At 46.7% G+C, this 25659-nt stretch overlaps 1 protein-coding gene across 1 annotated transcript in view; it reads left to right on the top strand.

The window, feature by feature from the left end:
* INTS9 (integrator complex subunit 9) overlaps positions 1 to 25659 on the top strand; it is a 249465-nt gene that overhangs the window by 132622 nt on the left and 91184 nt on the right. Inside the window, exons 7-8 of the mRNA XM_069233783.1 lie at positions 9220 to 9340; positions 17095 to 17229. Of these exons, the coding sequence (XP_069089884.1) occupies positions 9220 to 9340; positions 17095 to 17229 (256 nt within the window). The remainder of the gene's footprint in view (positions 1 to 9219; positions 9341 to 17094; positions 17230 to 25659) is intronic.

The raw sequence follows: 25659 nt of genomic DNA, 5'->3' as shown, positions 1-25659 counted from the left end.
GCGTGGCAGATGGGGAGAGCGACCTGCCTGGTGACAGGGTCAAAGGTCGCTCTCTACCACCGCTTCGCGGCCTCCATATGAGGGCAGAGGGAGGGAGGAGCAGCTGGGAGTTGGGAGCGGGGCGGCCAATGGGAGTGAAGGGGGCGGGGCAGCAGGGGCTCAGCGGCGAGGGAAAAACCCGGGGAAAAAACGGCGGGAAAAGACGGCGGAGAGGGACAACAGAGCACAGGGGTACAGAAAGCAAAACACAGGGGCACAGAATGAAAAAACAAAGTGGCACAGAAGCCAAGCGCAGGGGTACAGAATAAAAAAAGGGAGCGAGTAGTCAGGCGGCAAAAGCGGCAACGGAGGTTCAACCCACAGGGGGCTGCGTGCAGAGGGGGGGAGCGACCTGCCTGGTGACAGGGTCAAAGGTCGCTCTCTACCACCGCTTCGCGGCCTCCATATGAGGGCAGAGGGAGGGAGGAGCAGCTAGGAGGTGGGAACGGGGCGGCCAATGGGAGTGAAGGGGGCGGGGCAGCAGGGGCTCAGCGGCGAGGGAAAAACCCGGGGAAAAAACTGCGGGAAAAGACGGCGGGAGAGGGACAACAGAGCACAGGGGTACAGAAAGCAAAACACAGGGGCACAGAATGAAAAAACAAAGTGGCACAGAAGCCAGGCGCAGGGGTACAGATTAAAAAAGGGAGCGAGTACTCAGGCGGCAAAAGCGGCAACAGAGGTTCAACCCACAGGAGGCTGCATGGCAGATGGGGAGAGCGACCTGCCTGGTGACAGGGTCAAAGGTCTCTCAAGGGATCAAGCCTGTGGTTTCCCTACTTTTTCTCTCTCCTCACCCATCTGGTACTTCCACATTCACATATCTTGTGTATTATCCTTTCTCAGCTCTTCATCTTGGCCTCAGCAATTACTTTGTTCCTACCTTTGTCAGGTATGTTTGTCCCGTCACAACATGTCCCTGTTACGCCTCCTTTCTATACAGAGGTTTCCCTTTTCGGGTTATGTTGCTCTAGGTCTTTCTATCTACGCGTCCCATTTTTTTTTGATTTTCCTCTGGCATGCTGTGCCTTTGTACATTGTGTTTTTGCGCTGCCACACGCCCCTTGTTTTTTACTTTCATATTGTGAGTGTCGGTAGTGCACCCCCGGCCCACCTTTGTGCAGTGTCACTTTCTAGCCACAGTGGGTCGCAGGTTGACCAATATTTTTTGGGATCTGTTAGGAGCGCGATCCAGCCCACATCCTCAGAAGCACAGGCCTAGGGCGAGGCCCAGAGTCACATCTATTTGTTTTAAAGCTCTGGATCAGTATTGTTCAATCAGTGGGTAGTTCTTCATTCTGTCGCATGCAGAAGTCTTTCACAAACTTCCCAAACCTGTGGAACTGTGCTCTAGTTTACTTTAACCTGTGTAAACCTTTTAGTGGTACCAGCCGAAACCCATTGTGTCACATGCAGAAGTCATTCACAATCTTCCCAAACCTGTGCAGCTGTGCTCTGGTATATTTTAACCTGTGTAAACTTTTTGGTAGTACCAAGCAAAACCCATTCTTCGACGCTACTTTTGTAGGGTGCATGAGTGTTTCTTTCCACATTCCGTTTTCTAGTATGTCCACATCTTCATCCCATGGGGATCTCGGTTTGTCTAGTTCTTTGTGTTTACGTATGTTGTTTATCTGGGAGGTTGCTTTTTTGTGGATTTTGGTGCTGAGGAGCTCATTTCTAATGATGATTTGTCTGGAATTTCAACACCTTTCTTGATGTGTCTTCTAAGTACGTGTCCCAAATGTACATATTTAAAAGCTTGGGAGCCAGCTAACGAATACTAGTGTTGTAGTAGTGTAAAGGGTTTACGGTCTAATTTGTTCATCTCTCCGAAAGGATATAAATCCCTTTCTCATCCGACCTCCTGTATTTCTGAAGTTTAGCAGTTTCGGGATCTTGTTTACCCTCTCACAACAGGATGTTTGGTGCTCGTATATACCCATGTCACACATTTGTGTAGCCTCGATTGCCCGTTCCTGTCTACTTTAAGGGCTGGTTCATTTGGTTGCATGGACGCCCATTTATTAATGACTTGCGCCTTAGTGGCATCATTATATCTTCGATCCTTCCTCTAAGACAGACCTAAATAATGTCTTTAGAGCTATGCTACCTTGTTGTATAAGAAGGAACGCACTGGCTCACTTAGCTTCTTAAAGAGCATACCCGGTACATTGTATGGTGTCTTTTGTAACACATAAACAAACCTCAGCAGTGCAATCATATTGTCAAGCACGTCCTTACCAGCAAATGGCTTAAATTAAGTGAGTAGAATTTGTCTGGAACTCCTGAGGTCCACATACCTAGGTATTTAAAGTGGTCCCTTTCTATTCTCAGCAACATACAGGGATGCACACATGGGGTCCACCTGTTCAGATGATATGAAAATGTCTTTGACCAGTTAATGTGGAGTCCAAAATGCTTTTAAATATTGCTTCAACTCGTCTAGAGTTTTGTCGGGTAATAAAAATATAAAAGTACACTGTTCCTAAGTAGAAAGCAGAAATAACAGAGGCACTTCTATATTAAGAAGCTAGAACCCTCACACATTCACTGATGTCATGCTTCATCATAGGGTCTGCTTCTTGTCGGACTGGCGCTGCAATGCCCGACGGGCCCCGCAAAGTGGCTCTGTGCGGGAAATCTTTTTGAAGAGCTCCAGGACACTGGCTCCAGATTTTTGGGGCTAGATTTTTACCAACTCGATATAGGCATTTCCCTTTAGATTGGGTTACTTTCTAGCTCTATGATTTTTTGCATACAGTTGGATGATGTTTGAATTGATCTCTCTGTGCTCAGTCATGCTTAGCTGTACATATCTATTATGATTGATTCTAGTAAAGGCGACGACAGTCTCTCTGCCAGCATTCTACCCATGATGCCCTTTCCTTAATACAGGAGGGTAGCTAAGGGTTTTTGTGGTCCTGATGAAACGCCAATTGATCCTTAGGGACACCCAAGGCGTGAAACATGTTGACCTATAGTTAGGGCTAGAGTCAATGTCCTTTTGCCCCATATTTAGTTGGGCAGAGTAGAGGAACATTACTTCCTTCATACTCCCCTCGTTTTTAACCTTGACCGAGACCCATCACACACAATAAATTTGTTGCAGTGTGGCTATCTTTTCTAGCTCTCTGTTCTTTACAATAGGTCTGAATTATTTCCTACTTATTTTCTTGGCACGCACTTCAAAAAGATCTCCGGCACAGAACCCCTTCGCCCGTCAGTCCGACGAGGCAGCGCCAGTCTGACGAGGAGGAGACCTGATGATGATGAATGACATCCAGTGGATGTGTGAGGGTTCTAGCTTCTAAATATAGAAGTGCCTCTGTTATTTCTGCTTTCTACTTAGGAACAGCATACTTTTTGATTTGTATTAACCATTTAGGGAGGCTGTACACTGGACCTGTCCTAACGCTCCCTGTCCCTCGTACTTTTACATAGAGTTTTGTCGGGGCCCGTGATGTGAAGCAGAAAGTCATCTTCATAGACGGAGATATGCTTGGCCCGTTCCTCACACCACTTCCATCTCTTTGCCAACAGATCTCTACAGGTCCATATTGCAAGAGCTCTGTCGCCATGGCGAACAGGATCGGGGAGTGTGGACAGCCTCAGCGGGTACCTCCTCTTTATCCTAAATGTTCTTGAGTGTGTTCCATTATCGCGGATCCCAGTGAGACATTTCCAATAAAGCAGTTTAATCCAGGACACATGGTGAGCCCAATCCCCATCCTCTCAACTACCAGGAATAAGATAGGCCACTCAATAGAGTCGAAGGCCTTATGCATGTGTAGCACCACCTTGACAGTCAGCTCTGCTGCAGACCAAGGCATATGACAAATCATCGTCTGCAGCTGCCCTGCCTTGGTAGAGGAACGGAAAGCACTCTTAAGGCAGGGATGGAATAAATTAGGCACGTGCCGGCAGGTAATCATTAATGCGCTCAACCCTGACATACCACCTTGAACATTTTGCTGGTCAAGTTTGTGGCCCTTGCGGCTAAGAAGTTAAGCCTGGGGGTTAAAACACCCATTAGTTCGTGTACTTTATTGGAAGCTTTACGTCACACTAAGGCAAATATTTCAATCAATCCTCTCCAGTCTAAGGGAGGGCCCTGACCGCTCTTTGTTTCAGTGCTGCCTATTTTTTGTTTCTAGTAGAGCTTGGTTATGGCATTTTTGCTGCTGTATTGCTCAGACAGCTGTTTAAACGCACCCAGCCCCTATGTAATTATTAAAGATGCATTGTGCCTTTTTTACGTGTAATTTCTCTAAGAAATTCATCCGTTATGCCGCTTTAACGCTGTTTTGATTGCAATGTTTTAATGCAAATTGCACAGGCTAGGCGCTGGCCCCACCAGGGAACACTAAGCCCTTGTTCCTAGCTTCTCTTGACAAGTCTGCTGTTATTTTATACATTGCACTCAGCTGTTATCAGTTATCGAAGCTGCTGCATGCACCAGCATTAGCAATAAATGCAACATTAAGCCCGGTGCTCGTTCCAGGTGTGAGCATTAGGACTTCGTGCCTAACCAGCTGGCAAAAATCAGCCGCCACTTATATATATTCAACCCTGTATTTTCTTTATTAGCTGTGAGAGCATTTGCCTGCACCAGCAGCGTTGACAAGTGCAGAATGTTTGAAAGGCACCTATCCTGTATTTTAGACTGCTCATATGAGCATTGATTGTGATGGTACTTTTTTAATGTACTAATGCTTTGGAAGAAACCTGACTGGGTATTTTATTATTGTTTACGCTATTATTGATTGTAATGGTTTTAAGTAACCAAACAATACACTTATTATTATTATTAATCATAATAATAATGTGATGTGACAAGATATACAGTCGGTGTAGCTTGACCCTAGTTACTTTGTGGGAATAAAATATGACTGATCTGGGTGCACCAATTGATTTACCACTTGGAGCAGGCACAGTTCATCAATATTTTGGCAAAAGTCGTAGATTCACTATTTGGTAGAGAAATAATGCCTGACAAGCCGTCCTCTCTGAGTTTGCCCTGCTTATGCGTCAGAACACTAAAAGCTAATCTTGGGTCACGTGGTAGTGTCAGCTTCTGCAGTGGTCTGGCTATGGTGTTGGAAAGCTGTTTGTACAGCTCAACTAGTATGCCATTAGGGCCTGGAGGTTTTCCAGACTGAAGTTGCGTGATTGCAATTTTGATTTCTTTGAGGTTTATTTCCTTGCCTATTTTGGTCTTCATAAATCTTTTCCATTTTACACTCTGCAGTAATTTGCTCCAGCTCAACCATACCGCATCATTTTTTTGGTTATTAAAAGTGTTCGAAACAGTCATCAAAGGTGTCTGCTATTTATTGATCCCCTATTATGCCCTCATTCGGTTTGGTTGTTATAGCACGTATTTGCTTAGTACTGTCTTTTAGTTTGCTAAACCAGGCGTTTATTGCTGTAGAGACATTTTGAGTGCTTACATATTGAGACATAGCTTCATTCTTAACAAGAGTGTATTATTCTCACTGTTTAGCTACTAGTCTCCTTATATTACCTGTCAAAGTGTCATGTTTACATGTGCAGTAACCAACTAAGGAGATTATATCATATGAAATACCATAAAGGGGGTTATTACAACTTTGGAGGAGGTGTTAATCCGTCCCAAAAATGACGGTAAAGTGACGGATATACCACCAGCCGTATTACGAGTCCATTATATCCTATGGAACTCGTAATACGGCTGGTGGTATATCCGTCACTTTACCGTCACTTTTGGGACAGATTAACACCTCCTCCAAAGTTGTAATAACCCCCAAAGTGACCTGCAGAGCTGCTCAAAGCTAAAAGCATACTGAAAACCACAGAGCTGTGCAGGTCTGTCTCTTCCACTTCATCATCCAACACGCTGCTGCACGCCGCGTCCCATAGCACGATAACCGCGCCTTGGTGGTCCTCATGCACGACATGGAAACATCTTCCCACATAGAAACAAAACAAAAACAACATCCTTCCAGCCACACACCCTGCATGTAGTAGCATGGTCCTCATGTAAGCAAGTGCTTCAGCACCCCATATAGGGGCAGTAAAAGCTATATAAATGCTGCAATACAACACAGTGTGTTCTAATTGCAATATCTCCTTTCTCTTTCTGTACCTGCTGTATCTGACATCAGGTGATCAGGCCCTGTAAACATGGATTCAAATGCCTCCCACACTCTGGTCGTATTCAAAACCATGCCAGTATTCTCTCTGAAATTGAATTCAGTTGCTGTTTTTAAATTCTCCTGTGATTCCTGTCTTGTCAAGTACCCAATATGAAGTTGACTGTTCTTAACATGATTATGTTTATGGGATGTTAGAGTCATCGTTAGTGGCTGATTTGGAGCTGTGCTTGCTTATTATTTTGAATTATAAATTGCCATTCATTCCTTCTTGGCTTGTCCAGGAGCACACTGTACTCTGCCTGGGGTTTCTTCCAGGTGGAGGGAAAGAGCCTGCACCAGGACACACATCCAACGCTCTAGTTTGTGACCCACTCAAGTTCCAGAAGAGTAGGCCATACAAGAGACGTATGAGAGAAAGACACTTCTCAACTGTGTGGGTAAGTAATAACCACCGCCTGCTAGTTATCGCTACCCTTGGGGTATCAACTGCAGCCTATCGGGTTGGATTTCCACAATTCACCAATCTGTGCCCCCGTCAATTTCACATCACCATGATCAAGGTGTTTTGTAATGGACTGTCTTATGTAAATGTTTCCTCCTCCTTTCTTCGTCTCTCTATCTCGGGGCCCCTAAGCACTGGCCTGCCTCCGCTCCGCGTCTATGTGCTATTTCAGTGAGATCAGTGGTCTTCTGCATGTGTCTCAGGGTCACAAGGCAGTTCTTCTATCCCAGGCCACTGAACCATGTGTAGCTTGGTTTTCTTGCCCTAGGTGCATTCCACATCCCTACCTCTAATGAGCATGGAAGGGAATCACCCCATAACTCAGTGCGTCAGCTCTGTGCTCCAAGCACTTGCATCAGTGCACATCGAGGCTCTCCCTGCTTGGTGCCTTCATTCCAGTTGAGCTATAGTAGCCTTTCCTGTGCAGGGCGAATGGCCCTTCCCCATGTGTCTGCTTCTCCAGCATCATCTCCTCAGTCTCAGCCATCCTATTTTTTACAGCCAGTTAGTCCTGGTAGGGCTGTGTCGATCAACAAACAGTGATCTAAAATCATAGACTTTAGCTCTCACATTTCATGACTAACTCATGTGGATGACAGCCATGGACACAGGATATCCGACGGTTCCAGGCTCCAGCTAGAAGACTGCCATTTTCGATGGTTCCAAGCCAGGCACCCTCCCCAGACTCTATTTTGTGCACTTTCTCTACAATCCCCTAATTTTTTAAATAGTTTTGTCTGCCTTTAAAAGGCAGATTTTTCTTACATTTTTTCTTAGTGGAAATGCCATAATGCCCTTTGCTGGGCAGTTGCTTTTACTGGTACTCAAGCACATTCTGTTACAAATAATTGTGCAGCACATTAACAATGAATTATGTCACTTTTTTCTGACTTTCATTTTGTACTGGATGTATATTTTTATCTCCCACTCACCTTTCTTATAAACTACTCCATTTTAATGTTGAATACAATCCAGCCCTGTTTTCAAATCATTTATCGAAAGAGATTTCAACAACACCTAGATGCTCAAGTTAATTTCCAAGTCTCTTTGTTATCTATGGTGGAAATTAACAATTGATTACATTTATTGGTAGTTGGGCAGTTCCCAGCAGTACTCCCGGTTATCAATTTAAGGGACTCCTCTTAAACACACTGATATATGATAAAGAATAAAAAGAAAGCGCTTACCTTCCCTCCGTTCCTACTGCCTCCTGCCACCTCGCGCTCCTGTACTTCCAGTGTCCCAGCATTCACTGCTGGGACACCAGCACCGGCCCCCCGCAATCCTGGCGCTGCTTTCATGCAAAACCTTGCATGAAAGGAGAGCCAGGATTGGTCTGAGCGGCAGTGACTGCTGCTCAGACACAAGCCTGGGGTCTGTGCAGTTTCTCACAGCCGGGCTGGAGAAACCTAAGTGCGCATGTGTGTGTTTGGCCGGCATCAGACGGCCAGCCAAACACACACATGCGCACTTAGGTGCACTCTCTCCTCCCCCCAGACCCCTGCCTATCGTGGTCCAGCCCCGCCCCTCCCTGCACTGCTGGCTGTGTCAGAAGCAGAAAAATAAAACCATAGTAAAGTATGGTTTTATTTTTCTGCTTCTGGCACAACCAGTGGGGCGACGCTCCTTCACCAATGCGAAGGAGCCACCCCTGCTTAAGCTTCACTAAAACATAATACTGTTTACATAATTAAATCCTTGTAACACATGGTCATGTGCCTTTCTGATTGCCTGCGTATGGCATGAACCTTGTGCTCACTTGCCTGCACAACATCTTGATTGAAATGCTTATGTACCAATCCTTCCATACTGGGAGGTACTAAAGCAATCAACCTTATTCCAAACCTTGCCATCACTGTAACGTGCGCTATTCGGCAAGCAACGTTAATTGCCTTTTGCCACATTACCAGGTTTCTTAATCCTCACCCAACGTCCAACAGACAGATCTCGAACATCTCTCTTTAGATGCACTGACCACAGTATTTCTCGTGGATTTGCGTTCGCCTAATTGACCTTATGTTTTGACAGACAGAATTTTATGCTAATCCACGTCTTAAACTCAGCCAGAAAACATGCTTGAAATCAGTAGTGTTTCATTGTGACTGCTCTCAACCTAAATTGAGAGCATCAAGAATTTCAATTTTTTGTGCTGCATAGTTTAATGTGTCACCCTAAGAAATAGGCAATGCCTTATCTGTTCATGTGTGTAACTAAACAACTTTTCTGATAACTTGGAATAATTTCTTAGAAGGCTCTATCTTCAACTCTAGATGGAGTTCTTCAGTCGTTCTTTTAAAGGGAAGATGGTTTGTTTCCTGGTGTGGCGTGGCAAACATTTTAAAATCTACCAAGAAGTATATCACAAGCTTTATTTGCTTATAGACAGCTTCTTTCTCATGAAGGTGGCTCTTTCATGTTGAATGTATCAGAGAAGTGTGAAATGGTGGGTGGAGTTGTGCTGTTAAATAACCTGTTGGCAGTTGTTCTGTGGAGAACAGTGGGATCAGCCTTTGGTTGTGTATTTTCCCTCTGATCTTCCCACAGGTTGCTCCCCGCCCCTTTAAAAGATGCGGTAGAGGTGTCCACGTGGAGGAAGTGCTACACCATGCAGGAGGTGAATTCGGCTCTCAGCAAGATCCAGCTGGTGGGGTATTCTCAGAAAATTGTAAGTACATATGCAACATGACTAACTTTAAAACACACTGAAAAACAGAGCTTTTCTACACCTGACATATTTAGCACTGTTTTTGAAAACATGGAGAGAACGTCTGCTGAGCACAAACTGGACACTAGGGTTATGCATTAAAAAATATAAAACTTACTGAGCACTGCATGCCACCACGCGTCTGGTATATGGCCCGCTGTACTGTGCTAGGATCTGTGTGTGGCTCAGGGAAAATCCTAAGTGGTTTATTTGTAAAATGCAGAAACAAATTAAAAAGTAACTTTTTTTTTTAAATATAGGCTTGGAGATGAGCTCAGTTGAAATGGGCTATGCAGACAAAATTAGACATTTTTATTTTTTATTTACCTATTTTTTTTCCTATGACTGTTTGTTTCCCACTATTTTCAGACAACTAAGCAAATAGTTTTTCCTGCTGCGGCCTGAAAGGCCTATTGTTACCATAGGCATTTTAATATGGAAATGGTGATTTTATTTTGGTTTGGTCATTAGCTTCAAAATGTTTTGCCAGGCTCGAGTCCTACTCGGGAAAGGCTCAAATTGTGGAGACTAATTGCTGGTGGACATGTTGTATCCCACATCATCATGCTTATGTAGCGCCGATGTACCCTAAGCGCTTGTCAGTGACCATTCACTAAAAGTGTCTCCTGTGAAGTTAGGACAAAGTCTAAGTTCTTCAGATAGGTCATTTCATAGAGTAGTGGTTTTATAGGATAGAACTCCTTCCACCCGCTGGAGACTTTTCAACTTCCTGTTTTTAACGCTTTCTCTGCCAGTGCAGTTTCTCCTGCAGGTATACAGGGACAGTGCACGTGCTGCTTTGTGAGTGAACATCAGTGCTTCAGATGTAATTCTCTGCTGGAAGGCAATGCATTCATCTTAGGACTGGTGCAATGCATCGTGCTAGTGTTTTATATATTATGTATGTTTTTTAGGCTTGCTTCTTGGGGGGCAGATATCATTGGTAAAGGTCTCCTTGGAATTCTTCAGTTTAAACAGGTGTCCTCTTACCTGTGAGATGTTTTAAAACTGCAAAGATAAGAGAGGGTACTTCCTTTACAAGCTCTGTCCCTGTGTCCTGCAAGCCATAGATATAAAGCCTCATCTGTCTTCAGTGTGGCAAATACAAAGCTCGATATTTTCTGAACAATCGCCATCTATGGAACTTTGCAAACCCATGTAAGATTGATTGTTGTAGTTGGAGGGCAGGGTCGTCACAGAAGAGTCAGGGGCCCTTCAGGTAGGTGGTAAGCTCTTTATTTCATGTTAAGTCTTTAAGTTACAGCCACAACCTGACAGGTCTTGTTAGTGGTCCATTCATCCCCCAGTTCTGATCAACTCGTGGGCTTCACCCAGCATACAAGCACATCATGCATCAGCACGTTCTCGCAGCTTTCATGCTCAACATTCTACAACATGCCCATGTATACGCTATCCCTTTCCTTACACATAGAACAAAGCAGACATGACTACCTTATCCTCTGCCCTTACACACAGGACACACTTCAAAACAATGCAGCAATGACCCTTTCTCCATCTAGTACAAGAAACATACAAATGTTCATAAAGTCATAACACACACACACACACCACAGACACACACACACACACACACACACACACAAACCACACACAGACACACACACAAACCACACACAGACACACACACACGCACGCAGCCCCAGCACTCCAAACGCCCAGCACCCCAGTTGTACTAGCTGGCCAACCCAAGATGATTACATGCCAGACGGAAGAAAGCATCTAAGTCCAGCCAGCACCACGCCCTCTGGGCGCGGCACAAGCATTAGACAGGATGGTTCCAGCATATTCAGGATGAAACTTCTGAAACACAACACTCAAAAACTGGCTAGACTCAACTACACACAGGCACAAACAAGACTCTATCCAGTGTACTCTGCCTCCAGTATCATGCACCTCTCAATTCATCCTATATGTACAAAATGAGGACTGGTCCCAGAGCACATGTGGATGAAAGAAAAACACAATAAATATAAAGCCACTCTATAACTTACAGTGAAGTACTTTGTCTCCAGTACCACCCTCCTGTTGAAACTTCCCTCTTGTACACAATGATGACTGGTCGTAGAGCACAATAATACAGAACTCGTGGTTTTTGGCCACATTGCATAGGGTACCCCACATTACCTCATGCCACAACAGGGTACCACTCTTCCCCACTTTTGCATACCACTGGGTACTCCCCTATCTCATGCAACAGGGTGCTACTCTTAACCAATTTCGCACACCAGTGAGTAATACCTCATGCAGCCTCCCCTACACGTACACAATTTTTCAACACCAGCAACTGAGGTACTGCACTTTCCACAGTTGCACCAAATCCCATGTGCCCCATGGGCGCCCCTCATAAGTTGCAGGGAGAGCCTCAGCCCTTCAACTATCCCATCCAATAGGTGTTTCTCCCAGTTTGGTCCTTCCTCGCACCATAGCGCCTAATACTGTAGGTGGCCTGCCAGGTAATAGAGGAACAAATCAGGGATCGTCAAACCCCCCTTTCCAAGGTACAACTTCAGGAGGTCTAATTTCACTCTACCCCTCTTCCCTGTGCACACTAGCGATACGAGCAGGCTATTAAGGGTTGCAAAGGTGGCACGGGGATGGCACAAAAAGTATTTTTTTGCACATATGAGCACCACGGGAGGTGAACCGATTTGCTCAGGGCCACTCTCCCCATAACAGAAAGTGGCAGGGTGTTCCAGAAGTCTACTGAGGATTCTAGTCCCTGTATTAGCCTTCCTATATTATAGTTGTATTGCTGCTCTGCTGTATGAGCCGCCTGGAGTCCCAGGTATCTGAACGCATGGACCTCCCATGGTGTGCCTAGCTCCAGGAGATCCTCCTGGCCACACCTGCTAACTCCATCAGCGAGAACACCACGTTTTATTATTTATTTACCTGGAGGCCAGACAGCTCCAAATGTTTCCACCACCCGCAGAAGGATGGGGACCGCTGTCCCAGGCTGTCGTAAATGTACAAGAGTGTGGTCCACATACATATATACCACATGCGCTATGACCAGTTCTTATTCCCCAGTCAGCCATGCGTGTCCTAAGATATATTGTTAGCATCTCCACAGCCAGGGAAATAGAAGTTGGGCTAGTGGGCATCCCTGTCTGGTATCCCTGGCTATCCTTATGGGGTTAGAGACAATGCTTCTGGTGCGTACTGTAGCCAGCGGAGCTGTATATAGTAGTCGCACCCTACTCATTAACTGTGAACCAAAGCCCATCCTGCTCAGGACCTCACACAAGTACACCCAGCTCAAGGAGTCAAATGCTTTTTTAGATATCGAGGGGCACAAGAGCCCCCTTCATCCGTTCCCCACTGACGGAGTGCAGAACATTGGAAAGGCGCCGCAGATTCATATGCATGCCTCCGGCTGGGATAAAGCCACATTGGTCTTTGTGGACCAAGTGCTTTATTGCATCTCACAGCCTAGTAGCAAGGGCCTTCAAGAGCATCTCAGTGTCAACATTTATCATTGACAATGGCCGATATGACCACGGGTCATCGGGGTCCCTGTCTGGTTTTGGGAGCGTCACGATCAATGCCTCCCACATAGACTTGGAGAGAGTGCCCATGCGGTACGCCTCATGAAGCGTCGCCAGCAGCCTGGGGATTAGTTGTGCCTTGTATTGCTGGTACCACTCCACTGGTAGACCATCAGGTCCTGGAGCTCTGCATCTGGGCATGTTCCCCGGGGACTTTTCCAGTTCCTCCCCCTGTGTTTCAGCTTCCAGCAGCTTACACTGTTCTCCTGTTTCTCTGGACACCTCCACCTGGCTGAGAAACCCTTCAACGCCTGACACAGTTACAGGTGTAGGGTCCCCATAGAAAGTCGCCAGGTGCTCATGAAGCAAGGCGTTAATAGTTGTTTGCCTACACACCGTCCCACTCTCCAGGGATGTAAGGCTCAATATTTGGATGAGAGGGCATCCCTTTTCAGCAGCCAGGCCAGCCGTTGTCCTAGTCAGTTGCATTCACGATGCAAGCGCTGTTGATACTCCGGCCTCATGAAGCTGTCTAGGCAGTCCTAGGTACCTTGCAGTGCTCACCTAGCAGCCATCGTCCAGTCGTCATCACCCCCTCGCTCCTTGGCTTCACGTTGTAGCACCTCCAATAGTTTCTCATCCTCCCCTAAATCCGCCTGTGATTGGCGACGGGTGCCGCAGACTTGAGAGAGACACTCCCTGTGGATCATAACTTTGAGTGCCTCCTGCTCCAAACCCGTAGTGCCTTTAAATTGCCAGTTTGCCTAAATGTACGCCTAAGTTGCCACACCCAGCCCCTCCCAGAACACACCATCCCAGAACACTTCAGGTCAGAGTCTCCAGAGCAGCACCCTAGGTCTCTGCACCTCTCCACACCACTCTAACAATAAAGGGGCATAGTCCAAGAGATAGCGCACCAGGTAGTATGGCTCCTCCACCTCCCGTGCAACCTCTCTCATCATCAGGAACCTATCCAATTTGCTTTATGTGTAATGGACTATCATATGACGAGAGTGCTCCCTCAGGGTTTGGTGCTTGGCTCCCCAGATGTCTACACAGCCAAGGTGTGTCATAGCGTCCCGTAACTCGGCAGTCATCAGTGTCTTCATCCCAAGCATTGAAGGATATCTGTCCTTTTGGCCATCCAGGACACAATTAAAGTCTTCCACCCCAGTATGGGCGTACCTATGTAACTCATCTCCCCATACCCCCCAGAAAGGGCCCCACCATAAATCATTGACCATCCAACCAGGAACCCAACTGTGGGCCCGTGTCTTCTGAGCATTTGTGTCATCTGTTGGTCAACCTGCATCCTCTATGGACACACTCTGCAGGCCACTCCCCAACGGGGTGACCAAGTCCTCTGTTGCCCCATTGTTACAGCCATCACTAGGTCTCTGACGCCCTCCCTCTCAGCGTTACGACTTTCAGTGTCAAGGGTGCCATCCTGCTGCAGAGTGACTTGCTCCACTGTCTGCACGGCTTCTCGATTACCCCTAGTCTGCTGCCCCAGGTACCTGGGCAGACACCTCCCCACCTCCAAGTTGGAGTTTTGGGCCCCAGGGTTGCCTTCAGGCAGTGTCACCCCTCGTATGGGGAAGTTAAGAAGTGCGCTCGCCCCCCGTGTTGGATCTTCAGTCGCGCCATGAATAGCACCATGTGACGAAACCCTTAGACCTTAATTGTTGTTTAACAGCTGTGAAGGACTGCCATGGGTGTAGGCCAGAAAAATACAGTTGACACAGTTTTCTTACTTGGGGTCGCCCATCCTGCAGCCCATTTGCAAAATAACGTCCCTGTTGAAGTAGCTGAAGACTTTTGCTCTCATTGCCCTAGGGGGTATATCCGGTGGTTGCTGGGCGTCTCAGCACCCTATGGGTCCTCTCAATGACAGATACCAGTGACAGGCATTCCAGGACCGCCATGACCCTGAGTCACTTCTCCAAAAACTGTTCCGGTTCAGCCTCTTCATTCCGTGCAGGGAACCCCATGAACCTGTGGTTCCCCTGCCTTAAACGCCCCTCTGCATCTTCTGCACGGGCCTCCAAGCATCTTGTGCACGGGCCTCCAAGCATCTGGAGGTCTCCGACAGCTCAGTTACTGTAGCCCTCAAGGTGTGCATCTCCCCTTGTAGCAGCTTCACAGGCTCCTCCGTTTCCAGTGACTTCTCTGACACCTTACGAAGGTCTGCTCTCAGGAGATTGGCATCCAGGGCAGTGGTGACTGTGTGTGCTGGACTGCTTAATGGCTGCCATCGTTTGGGCCCCAGAGGTAGCTGATAAGACAGCCCCAGCATCACCCCCATTTGTCTCAGGTGAAGGGCCCCCACGTCCTGGCCCGAAGCAATGGACTGGCCCATTTTTGTATGATGGGGGCTCCGGAGCAGCCTGTCTTTCCCTATGATCATTCACGGACCGGCCAGCCCAGGGCAGCCTCCGGAAGCACCCACGTCACACGGACTGTGTACAACAAAGGCTCGCGGGGGCCCGGGCAGCTGTGCTCCTCTGTGCTCGCTGTCACCCGAACAAGACAAGTCCACACTGTGTGGCAGAGAGTCCCCAAGCGAATAGGAAAGCCAATGCACAGGAGGGGGGCTCAGCAGGTTACACTACTAGTTAGTCAGGTACCCAAAGAACAGTAGGAGGGGGAATCTCGGCACCCCGTTTCTCCCCCTAGTCGCCGGGCAGTCACTGCAGCCCTGCTAGGCTGCCGTCCTCTGGTGCGGCCCCCATGGGCCCTCCATCTGTTCACCGTCAGTCTCTTTATGGGTTCTCAGCGGCACCTCCAGCCACCCCACACCTGACGGGCTCCATGGTGGGGGCCCCGCACCCCAGACCTCTGTGGAAGCCGCAGGGGACAGTCGGCCACTCACCAACTCTTCTGCTTCTCTGTTTGCTGGGGCGGGGAAGCGGCAGGCCTGGGGGCCCGCCGAGTCTGCCCCCAAATCACCATAGACTGCAGGAAATATTCCTCACACTCAGTGCGCCCCGTTACTCTTTGGATGCTGAACGAGGTCCATCAGCCGGTCTTTAAAGCGTGTTGTCGACCATCTTGCCGGCCACACCCTGACATACGAATTTAGCCGAAAGGGATGGTATTGTAACCAGTGCTTAATTTGAGCCGGTGGTTGCCGGTAGGGCTCACCAGCACTCATTTTTTTGGGATAGACACTACATCTTCCTCATCAGACGTTGACCCAGATAAAGAGATTAAAAGAGAAAAAAAAACACTTGCGGTGGGGAAAATAAGAGGAGAAAGAAAACCATGGCAAAGGGAGAAAGCTGAGTTAAAAAAAACAGCCTGAGTGAGCTAAAAGTGCAGGGAGTGTCTGGTGGTGGATTAAAGAGGCAGTAAGTGGAATCCACACTACACAGTCTTGGTATTCGGCATGGAGACTCTCAGTAACGCAGGACGTAGGCTTCTGAGCAAAACTTTGAACCCTGAACTTATTCTTTTACGCAGTGATTGCAGCATTTGGACACTGGCATCATACCCATAACGAGACCTTCCAGCCCTTTCTGGGCGGTCGAATATGTAACTACTCCATTTGTTGTGCATGGTGGATAGTGTTATCTTTGTGGGACGTCTTTTGGTGTCTCCCATCAAGTGGCAGTGACCTTGTGGCTGCCATTAAGCTTGGATGCTCTCTCTTCCACATCTCTCTGCTTCGCGGCAAGTTTAGATGGCAGCCACAAGGTCACTGCTATATATATATATATATATATATATATATATATATATATATTCAATTTAAATATATATGTATGCAGCATTGCAGCATAATTACCGGATGTGTTTGAAAGTGCATAGGGAAAGAATTGCACACTCAATGTTACTTTTATCAGCCACTTTCAGCTGAATTAGTTGATTGCAGAATAAACATTGCAGCTTTCGAACTAGTTACTATGCAGTCTATAAATGGAAGGGACACTATGCGGAATAATATGCTTAGAAATAAACAAGTTCTTAATGTGGCTGCAAGATCCAGACACCTGGGATTGTTGTGAGCTCCGAATAGACTTCACACCAGACGATGTGTTAAGCAGGCTGAGGTTTTCAGCAGACATAATTAAATATTAGATGTAACGATATGCAACTATTTAAAGAAATTTGGCATTTGCTGAGGAAATAACAGCATTGTCCTGTTTTCCTCTTCCGCCCGCTCATTGCACAGTCTGACTTGCTTGCCTGCTGTTGTTTTGACAGGAACTGTTTGGCGCTGTGCAAATTACACCGCTCAGCTCCGGCTACGCGCTTGGAAGCTCCAACTGGATCATACAGTCGCATCATGAAAAAGTGTCCTATGTCTCTGGATCTTCACTGCTAACCACGCACCCACAGGTATGTGCCGGAGCATCCTAGAGGCTGAAGTGGTCCTCCACCTTCTCCTGTGCAAGCAAGAGTCAAATGCATTATAAGTAGGATCATTGATTAAACGTTTGTTTTAAGTTATATTACTGGGTATTCGTAATGCGAAGGATTCCCAAGTTACTTGGCCCCTTAGCGCTTCAGCCAGACATCAATAAAGCCTGTGGCTGTGATTCATGCAGAAGAGGATCTCCACTGAGGGATTTTGTTCCTAAACCACATTGATGTGGGTAGGTTGTTGGGAGGTTGTGGGGACCCCTGATGGGGGGTTTCAGTAAAAGGGCCTCATCTTGTGCCGTTTCAGCCTAACCGGTGATGCGAAGGATTGCCAAGTTACTTGGCCCCTTAACGCTTCAGCCAGACACCAATAAAGCCTGTGGTTGCGATTCATGCAGAAGAGGATCTCCACTGAGGGGTTTTGTTCCCAAACCACATTGATGTGGGTAGGTGGTTGGGAGGTTGTGGGGACCCCTCATGGGGGGTTTCAGTAAAAGGGCTTCAACTTGTGCCATTTCAGCCTAACCAGTGAAAATGTTGAATGTGGAGTTGTTCCATGGTGGTGAAACAGAGGAAGTTCAGGACATCAGTCTTTGCATAGCCTGTGTCTTTTATGGCTGTGTTGTCACAAAAAGGGGATTTAAATGAAATACAACTACTGGGCAATCTCATCTGTGTTACTCACTGCATACAGCTTCACTGTAGAAGCCACTAGGGGACCCACTATGAATTGGCCACAAGGGTATCCTTGGGGTATAGTCATTCAGGTAACTCAAGACCCAGAAATACCGGGCCTGCAAATAACACACCCAGTACTCCTGGGTTCAAAATCACCAGACCTAGCTTTACCACATGTGAATCCACACCCAGAGAAACCCCAGATAACTGCGCGCAGGGCCTGCTTAGTGGCGCAGCAAGGCTCCCACTTGGCCCACTCCTGCACAACCGGAGAGCAGGCAAAAATAGTAATGTTGTTGCACAGAAATAAAGAAAACTCCTGGAGGCTAATTTAACCTTGAACACCAGTTTACCTAAACCTCAGGGATAGCAGAACTAACAGCATGTGCCATTTGACCTCCGGTGGCATCACAAGAAGTGAATTGACATGAGCTTTGAACACATTGGCATCACCGCAAGTAACAAAACACAGCAAAGGCTTTCCCTCCGCCTCACAAACATGAATAAAGATGAAAGGCTTTTTTAGTTACTGTTAGAAACGGGGTTTCTGGTTGGCTAGGGTATGCACCTAAGCCAGGCAGAATCCACCCACTCTACTCAGGGCAAGGGAGTTACACATCCAAGATAACCCCTGCTCACCCCCTTGGTAGCTTGGCACGAGCAGTCAGGCCTAACCAGGAGACAATGTGTAAAGCGTTTGCACAACACACACAACACAAGTGACGCAATATGTACACCACAAAGTAAACACAACACGGAGCTATGTAAAAATAAACTGTATTGCACAAAACATAATGAGACCAAACATTACATATCAGTAATACCCTGCTACCTTAGCAGTTGTCAGAATGTCACACAAGTTACTAATACCCTGCAAGAATAAGCAGTTGTCACATTAGAACACGCAAGTACTCAGGATTCTGCAACATAAGCAGTAGTCAGGAATCACAGTAAATACATAAATGCACTTGTAATAAAAATAGCATAAATGCCCTTATCAGGAACATTGCAAAACCTATGGCAAGTCATGAAAACATATCTGCAGAGCAGGTCCATAAAAGGAACATCAGCAAAACATATAGGGTACATCAAGAAACAAACAGGTTAGCATATAAACCCCTAAAGCCCCTATTAGGAACTTTTAGATTTGTCCAAGCAAAAGTACCTGTTTTGTTATGATAAATGGCACTTTTTGTGCCACGAAGGTCGCTAGAGGGGCCCCTGGTGCTCCTAGATGCAAAGCGGGGGCCACGCATTGATGCTGGGGGAGGAGGACAGTATGCACCCCCTCCGGTGTTAAGTGTCGGGGGCCCACGCTGGAATCCACGTTCGGTGGGCCCCTCACGGGTCACGACTGACCCTCCTGCGGGGGGGTGGCCACCAAACAAACAGATGCCCAAAATGTTACTGGGGCGTTCGCGCCCCTACAGCAGTGGCCAGGGGGAAAGGAACTCCCTTTCTGCCCCGTTCCCTGCGTCATTGTAGGCAGCCGCCCTCGTGCTCAGTGCGGCTGCCTAAAATAAAGAGTGGAGCAGGGGCCTCCGATGAGGCTTCCCTCCTGCTCCAAAGCAGCCGCACCCGACTCGGTGCGCCAGCTGCTCTCCTGCCCTTCCCAGGTCGCTCCAGTTAGCAGGCACCAAGGAAGGAGCCTGCTGGTGCCCCAGGGGCACGTCTGAAAGCGCGCTTCGCCCCGGGGGCACGGTTGGAACGCGCTCGCTCCTTTCTTCCTACTCTTGGTGCCCTGGGGGCACTTGGTGGAACGTGATGCGCTCAAACAGCAATATCACTCGGGCTGCGGCGGTGAAGTCAGGCAACAAAGGGAGCGCTTCTTAAAAGCGCTTGACGGCATATCTCGTATCCCGGGTCGCGGCGGTGAACCTATTTCACGGCAACTGTGCGCTGGAGGCGGCAGGGCACAAAGAAGCGCTCTCTAGGCGCTTTCAATATCTGAAACAGCACTCCTCATGATGGGGATAATTGCAGGGGTCGGGGCCACGGCACCCTGCCCCTGGAGACAAGCCAGAAAAGAAGCACAGGGCTAGCGGGCCCAGCTGCAGGCCAGCACAAGGGATGCAGAGGGTAGCAGTTCCTCCTAGTGACCAGGCAGGTCACAGTTCAGCACAGCAGCAGCAGTCTAAGGTGGGTCCTGGTGAGTCCTTTCAGCACCGTCCTGTGTCCAGTTTCCAGTAAGTTGCTGGAGTCCCAAGAATGTCTAAATTGTGGGTAAAATTCCCCTGTACTTATACTCAGTTTACAGTGTGTTTTACAGTGAGGAGGAGAGGGGGTTTCAGCCAGTTACAACTGGTTCTGGGAGTGCCCCTTCTCTCCTCCAGGACAGGCTCCAAACATCAGTGGGGGTAAACGATCCTATTGTGCGAGGCCAGAGCACAGCGTTTACAACTGCATGTGTGCCCCGCCTCTCCCTTCTTTCAGCCCAGGAAGACCATACAATATGTAGATGCACCTCTGTGACACCACCCCCCTCCCTGTGTACAGGCTGTCTGAAAAGTATGCACAAAGCACAACTGTCAGTCTGCCCAGATGTGGATTGGAGTCAAGCTGCAAAACACCAGTCATAAGAACAGAGAAATTCTTACTTTCTAGAAGTGGCATTCCTGTAATAGTAATAAAAACGACACCTATACCAGTAAGCAGCATTCCTTACCACCATTACAACCATACCAAACATGCCTACGCTACCCCTCATAAATCAGACAATACCCATTACGCATTTCTAATGCAATCCTATCAGAAGGCAGCACTCACAGCAGTGAGACACCAAGTTAGGCTGTTTGTCACTACCAGGACGTGCCACGCAACCTGGCACATGTCCTGCCTTCTACATTCATGGCACCCTGCCCATAGGGCTAGCTAGGGCGTACCTTAGGGGTGACTTACATGTATTAAAAGCAGAGTTCTGGGCCTGGCAAGTAAATTTAGATGCCAGGTCCCTGTGGCAGAAAACTGCGCACACAGGCCCTGCGCTAGCAGGCCTGAGATAGGTTTGAAAGGCTTCTTCAGTGGGTGGCGCAAGCAGCGCTGCAGGCCCACTAGTAGCATTTAATTTACAGGCCCTGGGTATAGGGATACCACTTTACAAGGGACTTATAGGTAAATTAAATATGCCAATTAGGTATAAGCCAATCATACTAATTTACAAGGAGAACACATGCACTTTAGCACTGATTAGCATTGAAAAAGTGCTCAGAGTCATAACGTCAGCCAACAAAGGTCAGAAAAACAAGGAGGTAAAAGGCAAAAAGTCTGGGGAATGACCCTGTAAAAGGGCCAAGTCCAGCAGTTACCAATCATATAATCACTAGGATGAACAGGTAATGTTGTTTCTTGTGGATACTGTAGGTAACCACACATTCCTCGCCTTAGACTATGCCCTAGGCACCAGACTGGAACACAATAACTTTTTTACCATAGCAATTCTCCTCTCTGCTGTTACGTGGCACCATGCAGCTCCACCCTGACTTCACACCACCCCCTAAGTGACATAGAATAGCCACATTTAACCACCATCCCTTCATACTAACGTCAGTTTCTTCTCTTGTCCCTTTCTGCACCCTCAGACATGTAGCTTGACATGTAACTTGAACAATAGTTGTTACTAGTGTGATGAATACTAACTTTGGACCTTTTAGATGTTAAAAAGAGGCCCTTCCACAAAGCTGGGAGGTGGGAGGGCGGTGAGGAATCTGCATTTAGAAGTACTCTTCAGACAAACAAGTTATTTACCTTTGAGAATGTAAGTAAGAACTTGTATGTCAAACCTTTAATAAATCCCACTCCAACAGGTGATTTAAACAAGGACAGTTGGTCTGGCAAATGGAGAAAGACCGAAAGGGCTGACAAATAACCTTTAAAAGTGCCCACTACAAGACATTGCTGGACATAAGAGAAAATAAGCAAAATTATGTCCAAAAGCTTTGCTTGTGAAGGGTCAATGTTGCATACACCACACCAGGCCACAAATGTGTCCCTATGCCTAGCTTAAATGGAATTGGTCTGGCAGCAAGGATTCCATGCACCACTTCAGGCAACATATCAAACAGGCAGTTGCCACCACTGAGCCTCCTCACAGGTAGGTGCAGATTGCTCACATTCAGATGCCTTTTAGCTGAAACAGTAGGTTCTCGTAGAGTGGTAGCCTGATTTTAGGACAGACACTCATGCCCAGAAGGTCCTGGTACAACCCTCTCCTGACCCAAACCATGGCCTCTAAAATGACTTTGGTTTGGTTGTTTCTAATCTCGTTTAGAACTCTAGACAGGAGAGTCCGGGGCAAGAAGGCATTCGTGAGTCCCGGGCTCCTCTCTAGCCAGAATGCATCTCCTATTGAGTGTTCTTGTGGAAACTCTAATGCGCAAAACTGTTGTGCATTCTTAAAAGTGACAAAATGGTTCTCCCCACTGTTAAGACGCCCTGTGCCATTTAAGACTATAAACACCTGTGATGATCCACCAGGCAAGGTCTGCTTAGTTTGTCCTTGCCAGAATTTAGGGACCCCCGTAAGGGTATTCACGATCAGGAAAATATTCTAATGCTCTGGCCAATTTCAGGGATGCAGAGCCTCCTGCCACAGGGTTCTGGATCCCTCTGCTCCCTGCTTGTTGCGGTACCACATGGTGGAACTGTCTGTGAGAACCTTTTCCAGCCTCCTTTTGATGGCTGGGAGGAAGGCTTTCAGAGCCAAATGAATGGTCCACAAATTCAGCAGATTGATTGATGTGGTGCCGGCCCGAGACCAAAGTCCTCTGATCTTCACCGCTTCCCAGATGACCTCCCAAGCTCAGCAGCAAAACCTTCTGATGTAATGTAGTGGGATGGAACAATCAATTCTGGACAAAGCAAGTATATTGCATCCATTGCTTCGCTTCAGACAGCCCCCGCATTGGTCCTCCTTTTTTAGAGCATGTAGTTCTCTCCCTCTCCAGCTGGGGGCATGAGCATCTACTAAATTCACCAGTGACGATAAGTTAGAGTTAAAGAAAGAAGGCAAGTGTACAGAACCGTGGGGTAGTCCACAATAGATGGTGGTTGATGCAGAAAACATGCATCCTACCTTGACTTTGCTAGTTTGGTTAGTTATAAAGAATATGAACCAGAGAAGGCAGTGCCTCCCACTTTCGTATACTTTGCATTGTCGAGTAGAATTTTATGATCTAATGAGATGTCTGGTGCCTGAGACTCACAGTTGCTCATTGTCCTGATTGGTAAGTAGCTTTCGCTTTGTGTTGAGGATATTGATTGTTTGTTTCCGTGATGTAGGCAAAAATCAGACTAGAGGTTGATCAACTGGTGATCAACTTCCAGTCTGGGCCAATAGCTTTGCATTTTCTGCCATTAGCAAAGCCTAGTTCTGTAATTGAACAGAATCTCAGGCTAGTCATGGTGACTTTGCTCCATTTGTTATGTTACGATGCCTCTGCGGTGGGACATGCTTCGATTTATAAACAGCTAGTAAGATATACAAAAAATGTAGTAGGAGAATACATTTGAAGACCCTACACTTATGCAAGAAATATTGCTTAAGCGGTTACCTCTAGCTTCTGGGCTACTATTGATATAAATGGCTTGCCTAGTGAAAACCAGTACCACAAGGTGTGGTATTGGAAAAATCAACAGAAACGAAAACATTACTGTAGTATTTTGTTTCTCAGTGGGTTACTTAGTGCACCAGGCAGAGGTGTTAATACTTACTTTGGAAGTTGGAATGGCACAGTGCTAAACCTGTTCTTAGTAGGTTGCGTGATATGTACATTTTAGGATCAGTGTAATTGTTCCAGGCAAGATACTTACTTATTGTGAACTCTCTTCCGAAGAGGTGGCTTGTAGAAATTATCAAGAAGGAAGCGGTTTCCCAACCAGCCATTTATATTTTAGAAATGCAGACATGCTTCAAAGAATGAAATTCTGAAGTCCAATTCTAGGTGCATTCTTTCTTTTTTGGTCAAGCAGACGACTTTGGACAGAGTTTACCCATCCCACTCAATAGATTCCCTTCAGTTGATAACCTAGATGTATAATAGAACCTTACCCACAATGTACTAACTTTAGAACTCAGTGCATTATAATCTATTGGAATGGGATGCATCAAAGAACTAAGAGTTCATCCTTCTGTGCACTAGGTACTGTAACAGGTTTGTTTGCCGGATGTTTCTTCTCAGTGTCTGCAAACAGTTATTAAGGGATCCCTTTGCCTACTATGGACTTGTGTCTTTACTTAAACCTATATTGTCCTCCACACAGCTGCTTCTATTTGAAATTCCATCTAGATAGGATCTAGATAGGTTTGAGACTGAAGAACAAGTTAAACATAAGATTAGGATGAAGGGACTCACCATGGTAAATTTTTAGCATAGGTAAGATAGTCCTATTAAGTCCTCAACTGCTAAAGGTTTCTTACAAATCAATGAGAGTACATTGCAGGTTTTACTTTGGAACTAGCTATATCTTTAACAGTTTTCGGACGGTCATAGCCGATCCTCATAAAGTAGCGAGGAGCCTCCTGTACATGTCAGTGCTGTCACTGAACTCTGCACATCTGTTGGGAGGCAACACTGGAAACGAGTAAAGAAAGCAGGACCAACTTTGTGAATGACCTTTTGCCAGCCATGATTTGAATACAGTCTGGGGTTAACTGGAAGCGAATGCAGCTTTGCTAGAACAGGCGGCCGATGCTAGTGATATTGATCACCAATCCCCAGCTGTGCTGCAGCATAGCATTCTACAAGAAGAGATCACATGCTTGGTTATCATGGTATGTTCTCACACAAATTGCGATGGATGGAGGTTAGATTTAAAGACTTAACTATTCTGTGCCTGTAATAGAAGATGTTGCATTTGAGTTCCCAGATGAACACACTACCTTCACCAGGGGCGCTACCAGAAAGAACTACACTGCAGTGGAAGATGGAGAGACTCTCTCCAGTAGTGCAGAACAGGACCCACGTACAGTCAGTTTATATAAAGAAGCAAAGACCTACGTCAGTGACTAGAGTGTCTAAGAACCGGACACAAGCAAAGAAAAGGGCTGACTGTGAGGCAGAGTCTTCAGGAACCTCTCGCAGAAGAGCTTGAGCAGTAAAGTGTGGGTTAAAAAGCACTTCCTGAGACTGACCGGTCAGGAGGGTGGTGAACCCTTAAATTGCTGTCCCTCCTGTACCCATATCTGCATGAGCAATACTTTAGAAAGCCGTTGAAAGATCTAACAAAAATGACAGCACAGGCCCACTAAGATCAAAGCACATTCTTAATTCATCTGGGTTGGAAAGTTGGTTGTACTCCATACCTATGTTAGGTTGGAAACCAATTTAAACAAGCATTTGCAATGCAATGGGTCTCGCATTTTCTCGAGTTAGAGCTATTAGCGTAGTAAACTCTTAACCGGACTTTTCTTGCCACATAAATTGAAAATTAAAATAAATACAGTTTCACATAAGCCAGCCAATTCAAAGCACCACGGCATCAGCATGAAGCAGCACACAAAAGGAAAAAGGAGTTTGCTTGCTGTCAAACATATCGGCAAAAGTGCAATTAGCCATGTAACAGGGTCGCTGTCCAATGCAGTAACTAAACCGCCTCAAGGAGGGACAAACGTAAAGCATTTACCAACGAAAATGAAGGATTTTTGAAGGGCAAGCCCATGAACGAGTGATAGTGATGGGCGTGCGGTGAGCGTGGTTAAAAGCCCAGGTACATACTAACACGTCGGAAAAA

Source organism: Pleurodeles waltl, chromosome 5 (assembly GCF_031143425.1).
Source record: "Pleurodeles waltl isolate 20211129_DDA chromosome 5, aPleWal1.hap1.20221129, whole genome shotgun sequence".
NCBI classification, from domain to species: Eukaryota; Metazoa; Chordata; class Amphibia; order Caudata; family Salamandridae; genus Pleurodeles; species Pleurodeles waltl.
Note: the sequence above shows the minus strand (reverse complement) of the source record. Positions and strands in the feature narration are given on the sequence as shown.